Source organism: Etheostoma cragini, unplaced genomic scaffold (genome assembly GCF_013103735.1).
Source record: "Etheostoma cragini isolate CJK2018 unplaced genomic scaffold, CSU_Ecrag_1.0 ScbMSFa_2797, whole genome shotgun sequence".
NCBI classification, from domain to species: domain Eukaryota; kingdom Metazoa; phylum Chordata; class Actinopteri; order Perciformes; family Percidae; genus Etheostoma; species Etheostoma cragini.
The window spans coordinates 4,960-14,588 of record NW_023266997.1 but is presented as its reverse complement, the minus strand read 5'-3'; the positions used below and the strand labels follow the sequence as shown (position 1 = coordinate 14,588).

The window sequence follows — 9,629 nt, the reverse complement described above, 5'->3', positions numbered from 1 at the left end:
ACACACACACACACACACACACACACACACACACACACACACACACACACGCAAACAGACAGATACACACTCAAATGTCTCATGTTTTCTCCTCTTTGTAGAGTAGCTGTCCGGTAACTTAAACAGTTAATCTGCTGATTGAAATGCCCGCGTTCACTCGGCGGTGAAAACACACTCTCTTTGAAGTTTCTTTGAACTCGACACTAACACACAAAACTCACCGAAACGTCTCCGTTTCTGTCTCCAGACTTTCACCGAAATATCTCCGTTAGTATCTCCACAGCTCCAGCGGGTAGAGGCTCATTTTGGTCCGAGAACACGGTGATTTAGGGAGGGAGAATCTTCTGCTCTGCCGCACGGCCGTTTCACCTTCTGATTCAGCGGGTCTGAAGTTACAGGGGCCGGGAGGGGCGGGGCTATATAAAAGAGATCTACGGAGGCCCAGAGGGGGCGGGGCCATTTACAGAATGTGACTAAGACATCTTTTAAAAATACTGTTTAGAAATACGTTACACATAATATGTTCTATGTATTATTGGAGGTAATTAATGAGTTCATTTAAACAGAACTTCTAACCTTTACCTGTGTGTTTGATAAGTAAAAATAAAAATAAAAGTGTCTCTTTTAACAACACACAACGAGCTTTACACAACACAGGAAACAATCACTAAAACAATCTTTATTCAAATTAATTCATAACAATAATAACCGCTAATGATATTATTACAGTAACCTAAGCATTTTAGTGTTTACCACTCCGGTCCGCCTGCCGATGCCGGACCCAGCCGAGCTGGAAGAGAAGTTCTCCATCGCCCTGGTAACAACACCCACACATACATATACACACACACACAAACACACACACACACACACACACAGTATACAGCAGGTAGGCATGTTGAGAATAAAAAGATGTTCATATTTTATCTGATAGTTTCTGATGATTGTTATTAGTGTTAGGGTGTTATTAGGCACCACCGGTGTCCTAGCACGAAGTGCAAAGAACCTACTTTTTTTTAAGTGTTATTTCTACATGTGACAGGTGATATTTCTGCATGTGACAGGTGATATTTCTGCATGTGATGGGTGATATTACTGCATGTGACAGGTGATATTTCTACATGTGATGGGTGATATTTCTGCATCCATTGCTGTCATTTTTTAGAGCTTTAGCATGTGGGAAAATTCATAAAAACTTGCACACATGCCAGAACTATGAAAAATGACAAATGTCTGTAGTGATTGGGCTCTGTCGATGTCAGCGTGCTCCACAGAGCCCCCTAACGTGGACCCTGACAACAAAAAATTCATGATTTATCATATTAACTTTTGAGGGATCCTGCTTCTTCAAGTGCTACAACAAAACTGGCTCACATGAGGACCGTCCCAGGAAATGAAGACCCAGAGTCCCCTCTGCTGTTGAGGATGAGTTCATTTGAGTTGCCAGCCTCAGAAATCACAAGTTATCAGCAGCTCAGATCAGAGAGCGGATTAATACCATACAGAGTTCTAGCAGCAGACACATCTCTAGAACAACTGTTAAGAGGAGACTGAGCAAATCAGGCCTTCATGGTCAAACAGTAGCTAGGATACCACTGCTAAGGAGAGGCCACAAGCTGAAGAGATTTTTTTTGGACAAGAAACACAAGGAATGGATATTAGACCTCTCTCTCGCTGTCCCTCTCTCAGTTTCTCTCTCTCTCTCTCTATGTCCTCCTTTGTCTCTCTCTCTCTCTCATGACACTACTAACAAAAAGACTAATAAGACTAATAGCACTACTAATAACCTTAATAATAATAAGACTAATAATGCCAATAATAACACTACTAATAACAATAACACTAATACTAACAACACTAATAGGACCAATAACAGAACTACTAATACCTTAATAACACTACTAAGACTAATAAGACTACTAATAAGACTAATAGCACTACTAATAACCTTAATAATAATAAGACTAATAACGCCAATAATAACATTACTAATAACAATAACACTAATACTAATAACACTAATAGGACTAATAACAGAACTACTAATACCACTAATAAGACTACTAATAAGACTAATAATAATACCAGTGATATTCCTCAGCATCCCGTTCCTCCACCAGCAGCGGTGGAGTGTGAGACGCAGTTTCACACTGGGACGGCCATTAACTATATATATGTGTATATATACAGTATATATATATATATATAGAGTTATTATATATATATATATATAGAGTTATTATATATATATATATATATATATATATATATATATATATATATATATATATATATATATATATATACACACACACACTGTATATAGTTACACACATCACAGTTTTACACATACACATCATGGACTAATCAGACTCAACAGGAAAAACTGCAACATTCAACAGGAAGTACGACCTGTTCCATATGTCAGACAGGAAGCTGCTGATATGCCGCCCACTTCTTCAGTGAACTGAAATCTAGGTCACTTCAGGTGAGAACAGGTAAGAGACCCGGGAACTCTGGGTCACTTCAGGTGAGAACAGGTAAGAGACCCTGGAACCTGAGCGTGTCCGTGAGCTTTAATCCAGAAACTATCCAACAATAACACATGTTACATCTTAATGTAACACAGTAAGATGGCGCCCCATGTGTTTGGCTGGCCGTCTCCCCCTGCTGAGAGTGTTAATGTTTTTCCTATATCTGCTGTCTGTTGTACCGAGTGTTTCACCGCTGCTGGTGTATGATCGCCTGACATTTCTTAATATTTGCGAATCTCTGGATAAACTGCCAATTTGCGGCTTTGCTGGACACTCAAAGAGGCTACCACCTTATCTGGAGTCTATACCGCCGCATCTATGGCGTCCTTTCTGCTGGTTACCTCGCACCAGTCGCCGCCGAAAACGCGGAAAGAGAGGGGGAGTCCTCATTAAACTGAAAATGTCTCTGGCTTCCTCCCTCCACGATCCCTGTTGTCTACCGGCCGGACCCTTCACAGACTACAGTGGCTACAATTTGCAGAGTTCCACGGAGTACAGATATCGCTGGCTCCGACCGGTTCTTCGGGACACCGGAGTGCTGCTCCCATGCTGTTGGCAAGTGCGGATCTCCCAGCGGGGCTGTGTGCCGGGAAATCTCCGCTCACTCAGTCGCTTCTCACGCCAGACTGACCGATGCTCAGTTCACACGGCCCTAATAAATGTCAGATCTCTTACAAATAAGATGTTTATTTTTAACAACTTTTTTTTACAAAATATGATCTGGATTTCCTCCTGTTGACAAAGAAAAGCGCCTTTCCGTAGCTCCTCCCCCCCGGCTGTTCCTTTGTCAGCACCCCACGAGCTACCGGTCGCGGGGGCGGCCTGGCTGCTATATTTAAGGAGAGCTTCAGGTGCCGGACGATAACCGCCAATAATTACTCCAGCTTCGAACTGCAGCTGTTCGTGATAAACCTTACCTGCCCTGTGCTAATAAGGACTTTCTTCAAGAGTTCTCAGAGTTTTTGTCTGAGTTTCTCCCAAAGTTTGATAAACTGCTGATTTGTGGAGACTTTAATATTCATGTTTGTTGTGCAGCAAATCAACTGGCCAACGAATTCAAAGGCCTTTTAGTCTCCTTTGATCTCACTCAATCTGTTAATGCACCAACACATGAGTATGGGCACATTGACCTTGTCATCTCTCATGGGCTTTCAGTTTCCCTCAGAGAAATAGTCGACGCTGCTATCTCGGATCACCTCCCTGTTGTTTTCGACTTTGCGGCCCCTCCACCTGCCAATAAGCCATATTCCCCAGCTCGCAGACGCCGAATCTTTACTCCATCAACGTGTGGGGAGATGGCTGCTGCCTTCAGAAACTCTCAGCTGCCTGATGACTGTGGGCTGGTTCCTCCCCTTTGTCCAGACAACCTACTCTCCACTTTCCATTCAACATGTTCTGCGATTCTTGACTCTGTTGCCCCTTTTCGGCAAAAAACTACCAAAACTAAGTCAGATCCCTGGCTGAATGACCATACCTGTCTGCTCAGACAACAATGCAGACAGGCTGAACGGCGCCGGAAAAAGGACAAACTGCATGTATCCCTGGGCTGGTTAAGGGTCAGTCTGGCAGCTTACCAGAGAGCTCTAAAGGAAGTCAAGTCCAAATATTTGTCCTCCATTATAGCAAACAGCTCTCATAATCCAAGATTGCTATTTAATACTATTGACTCTGTCATTAATCCATGCCCTACTGGCCTGTGCGATGCCTCCACTGCAACCTGCGAGGAGTTTGTGTCTTTTTTTACTGATAAAGTGGCATCTGTCAGGCAGAGTATCTGTAATATGAATATGTCTTTTAAGGATGTGCTCCTCCGGCAAAGACTGCTGTACTCGAGCGGTTTCGGACCGTTTTCTTTTACTAAGGTGGTTAGTGGCATGAAACCCACGAACTGTCCCTTAGATATTATTCCAGCCAAGTTTTTGAAGGAGGTTCTGAGCTCCGTTGGGTCAAGTCTGCTTGTGTTTATAAACACTTGTCTTAGCTCAGGGTCTTTTCCAGCTGCCTTCAAACACGCTATGGTTAGGCCCCTCATAAAAAAAACGCATCTTGACCCCTCTATGCTCTCCAATTGTAGACCTGTCTCTCACTTGCCTTTTCTTTCTAAGGTTTTAGTAAAATGTTGTTTTTATTCAATTACAGACATTTTTGGAGATCAATTCTATTCTTGATAAATTTCAGTCTGGTTTTAGATCCCGACATAGCACCGAGTCAGCACTGTTAAAGGTGCACAATGATATTGCCTCGTCTGTGGATGCTGGGAATCCTGCTGTGCTGGTTCTGCTCGACCTCACAGCAGCCTTTGATACAGTCGACCATGCAGTCCTTGTATCTCGCCTAGAGCAAGTCTGCATCCGTGGCACCGCTCTCCAGTGGTTTAGGTCATACCTGGCAAACAGGAGTTTCTCTGTCGCGATTGGTGACCATTGCTCCTCAAAGGCGTCGCTGCCCTGTGGGGTGCCACAGGGATCTATTCTCGGCCCTATTCTGTTTTCTTTGTATATGCTACCTCTTGGATCAATTATAAAAAAGCACAACCTGTCTTTTCACTTTTATGGCGACGACTTGCAGATATATTTGCCCATGAAACCAAACGAAAATACTGCACTTACTAAGCTACTGGCCTGCATCACAGATATAAAGCAGTGGCTGTCACAGAACTTTTTGCACTTAAACGACAGCAAAACTGAATGTATTTTGTTTGGTCCTCCATCTATGTCAAATGTTCTCACCACAAACTCTGGCACTCTGGCCCCCCTTTTTAAATCTCATGTCAGAAATCTTGGGGTAACATTTGATAATGGGCTCAAATTTGACAAACACATTAGCTCTGTTGTCAGCTCAAGCTTTTTTCAGCTCCGTCTTTTGGCCAAAGTCAAGTCCTCTCTCAGTCGGCAGGATCTTGAGAAGGCAATCCATGCTTTCATCAGTTCAAGACTGGACTACTGCAATGCCCTTTAAGTTGGCCTCAGTCAGTCATCAATTTCTCGTCTCCAACTTGTGCAGAACGCTGCTGCCCGATTTTTAACAAGCACGTCCAGACGTGAACACATTACCCCTGTGCTGTCGTCACTCTACTGGCTTCCAGTCCGTTGTAGAATTGATTTTAAACTCCTGCGGTTTGTTTTTAACACCATTTATGGCTTGGCCCCCTCTTACTCGTCTGAGATTTTAAATTTTTGCAATTGCGGCAGAGCCTTGCGCTCCTCGGGTCAGCTTATGTTAGAGGTCCCTAGGTCAAGACTTAGACAGCAGGGCGATTGTTTGTTTGCCGTCGCTGCTCCCAGACTGTGGAACAAACTACCCCCTGACATCTGCACCACTACTGACCTCAGCCTTTTTAAAACGAAGCATAAGACCCACTTTTTTAAATTAGCATTTAATTCTGACTAAGTCTTAAGTCTCTTAGGTGTCCTCCTTCTATCTGCTCCGGTCTATGCATTTCTGAAAAGCTTTTAATGTCATGCAGCGCTGCACCACTACAGCACTTTTAATTGTATCTGCATGTTTTGTATGCGTTATGTATTGTTGTATGGCTTTGTTGTAAAGCACTTTGGGTACCTTACGGCTATTGTAAAGGGCTACACAAATAAACTTGATTGAATAAACTTGATTGATAAAGAGATGGAGTCAGACTCTAGTTCAGAAGGAGGCACGTTGTCATGACGATGCACAGGGCCACAGCGACCAAGACCTGGTTACATAACTGCTCTTCACACTAATGTATCTATATAATCTAAAATACACCACCACGAGAAATACTATGTGTGTGTGTGTGCCTGTGCCTGTGTGTCTGTGCATGTGTGTGTCTGTGCGTGTGTGTGTCTGTGCGTGTGTGTCTGTGCATGTGTGTGTCTGTGCGTGTGTGTGTCTGTGCGTGTGTGTACATGTGAAGAGAAAACCGTCTTTAAATAAACGGTTTCTGGGTTCAATTTGTTTTATTATCAAACTTCAGAAACATCTTTCTTTGTCTACACCGAGCAACTACATGCTAACAAGCTAACTGGTTAAAATACTAACTGGCGAACATGCTAACAAGCTAACTAGCTAACACGCTAACTCGCTAAACAAGCTAACTGGCTAACATGCTAAATGGCTAACATGCTAACAGGGTTTAGTGTTTCCAGTTCACAGATCGATCTATCATCATGACATCATCAGGTGGATGCTGTGATCTGATTGGTCGTTGTGTTTTTAGGATCCTTTGGTGCTCCTGATCATCGCCTCCATCATCTTCCACTGATCTGGAGTCACCTGACACAAAAACACATATCAACACACAGAATGTCCTCCATGTTTTCATAATATAATAATAATAATAATCTCAATAACACAAACATGTCAAGTGTTATTACTTTAATTCAGACGGACAGACCTCCTGGTGTTACTATAAAGTTACGCCCGTCAGTGTTTCTGGGGGAACATTTCAGTGACGCTCAGTGTTTCTGGGGGAACATTTTAGCGCAACGCTCCATGTTTCTGGGGGAACATTTCTGTGACGTTTCATGTTTCTGGAGGAATATTTCTCCACTCACCCTGCGCAGTTCGTTGAACTCTCCGGCCATCGACACGTATTCTCCTCCATCGAAACGGATCACCTGGAAACAGTTAGAGAAGATTTGGGATCAGACTAACCCCTATTCTGGGGCCGGGTTAATCTCTGGTCAGGGGTCGGGGTAATCTCTGGTCTGGGGTCGGGCTAATCTCTGATAATATATTCGTTTTAAAACCCAGAAACATGAATATATGGTTTAATCTGTTCAGTTAAATTGGTTGAAATGCACATTAAATTCAACGCATTTAGTCGAACCCCCCCCAACTATCAGAAACCGGCCTTCATTAGTCAGTGTTTGACAAATAAAGGCCAGCGGCCCCATCTAATCCCTGGACTACCAGCTCCAGACCTCCAGGTGAGTCCGCTACCTGTGTATTTAACCTGTTAGACCCACAGCTCCAGACATTCAGGTGAGACCGTCTACCTGTGTATTTAATGTGTCAGACTCACAGCTCCAGACATCCAGGTAGCGTAGTGGCTGCTCAGGTACGCTGCCAGGTTAGCGATCGTACTAATCGTACTTCCAGCTCCAGAACCCCAGGTGAGTCCATCTACCTGAGTATTTAACCTGTCAGACTCACAGCTCCCGACCTCCAGGTGAGTCCGTCTACCTGTGTATTTAACCTGCCAGACTCACAGCTCCCAACCTCCAGGTGAGTCCGTCTACCTGTGTATTTAATGTGTCAGACTCACAGCTCCAGACATCCAGGTAGCGTAGTCGCTGCTCAGGTACGCTGCCAGGTTAGCGATCTCCGCCGGCGTTCCCAGCCGACCGGTTGGGATCCGATCGATCATCGCTTTCTCAAAGGATCCGGTCGGGTCCAGACGGCTGAACGCTCCCTGAACACAACATACAACCAACCAATCACAGACAACCCACCAATCAAAGACAATCAACCAATCACAGACAGCAGCTAACAGACAACCAATCACAGACAGCAGGTAAATCAAATGTGTGATGTCAGTAGGGCGGTACCTTGGTTTTGATTGGTCCAGGCTGGATGATGTTGAACCTGTGTCCGTAACGCCCCCACTCTGCAGCCAGAGACCTGGCACACACAACACCATGGCAACCACACTGAGGCATGTTCACCATACGGAGGATATCTTTCCTTATCTGGTTTCACTCATTATAAACCAGACATTTATTTTGGTTAGTACACTAGTACACATACGCATTATATATATATATATATATATATATATATATATATGAATAAATTACACACCCACACACACACACACACACACACACACACACACACTGGAGCTAAAAGGTTAATGGTCAGACTGACTTGTACAGGGCCTCGACTCCAGCCTTTGCCGACGCACTCGGCACCACAAAACCAGAACCAGACTCGGCGTAGATGGTAGTGATGGCCAGGAAGGACGCACCTGCACAACAACAACATGAATATTACCCGTCAATTACAGAGCAGTCTAGACCTGCTCTATTTGTAAATTATAGAACGGTCTAGACCTGCTCTATCTGTAAATTATAGAGCAGTCTAGACCTGCTCTATCTTTAAATTATAGAGTGGTCTAGACCTGCTCTATCTGTATATTACAGGAGAGGAGCCGGAGCAGGAGCAGGGGAGACCTTTTATTTAAAGTTTTATGTTCCCGCTGTCCGTCCGGTCCAGTGGTTCTTTGGCCCTGCTCTGAGCATTTTACCTTCTTTTAATCAGCTTTTATAGAACCGAGCCAGGTTTTTTGAAGGAGGTTTTTAAGTGTTTTATCCACAACGGTGGTCCTGGTCTTGTGCCCGTGCCCATACCGGCGCCAATCCAGGGCACTACGTTTTTACCCTAACCTAACCTAACCCTAACCCTGTCTCAGTATTGGGACCTGTCTGTCTCTGGACCAGGACCTGTCTGTCCGGACCAGGACCTGTGACTAGACCTGTATCTGGACCAGAACCTTTGTGGTGGTGGATCAGTCTCTTGCCCAGCTCCAAGGTGATGAAGGCCGTCCCGTTGAGGACTATGTCCGTGATGCTCTTCCAGCCGTTTGGAGACAGATGTTCGGACGGACACACAAAGTTTCCTGCTGCGTTGTTGATGATCACCTGGACCAATCAAAACAAAGCAGCAACAACCAATCAAAACACAGCAGCAACAACCAATCAAAACACAACAGCAACAACCAATCAAAACACAGCAGCAGCAACTGCTCTCATAAGAATGCAGGTTGCTGCAGCCCTGCCCCAACCAGCTGAAGGACCACGCTGGACCCAGGGGGTTCCAGCGTGTGGAACTGGGGGATTTCGGCGTGTGGAGCCAGAGGGGGGGGGTTCCGGCATATGGAACTGGCCGATTCCTTCCGGTCCTGCAGCGGTGAAGGTTGCTGGGGGGCCATGGGGGTCCACGCACCCACGCAAGAAGGTTCCAGCACCAAAGGAAGGCCATAAACCTGGAAACCCGTTCTGTGTCACCAACGTGCTGGTAAAGGTGACCGTGGTTGCATCACAGACAGACTCACTCACAGAAAGGCAGCGAGACGAGGTGGGGAGGCAGAGAGACGAGGTGGGGTGGGGGGGGGGG

The 9,629-nt window shown here is 44.9% G+C and overlaps 1 protein-coding gene across 1 annotated transcript in view; it reads right to left on the bottom strand.

Annotated features, from left to right (window-relative positions):
• Nucleotides 1–6,450: 6,450 nt before the first annotated feature.
• Nucleotides 6,451–9,629, bottom strand: part of decr1 (2,4-dienoyl CoA reductase 1, mitochondrial) — a gene marked incomplete at its 5' end in the record, with an annotated part of 4,556 nt that continues 1,377 nt past the window's right edge. The window contains 6 exons of the mRNA XM_034865819.1: nt 6,451–6,785; nt 7,067–7,129; nt 7,780–7,926; nt 8,063–8,135; nt 8,382–8,481; nt 9,007–9,154. Coding sequence (XP_034721710.1) covers nt 6,726–6,785; nt 7,067–7,129; nt 7,780–7,926; nt 8,063–8,135; nt 8,382–8,481; nt 9,007–9,154 — 591 coding nt within the window. The remainder of the gene's footprint in view (nt 6,786–7,066; nt 7,130–7,779; nt 7,927–8,062; nt 8,136–8,381; nt 8,482–9,006; nt 9,155–9,629) is intronic.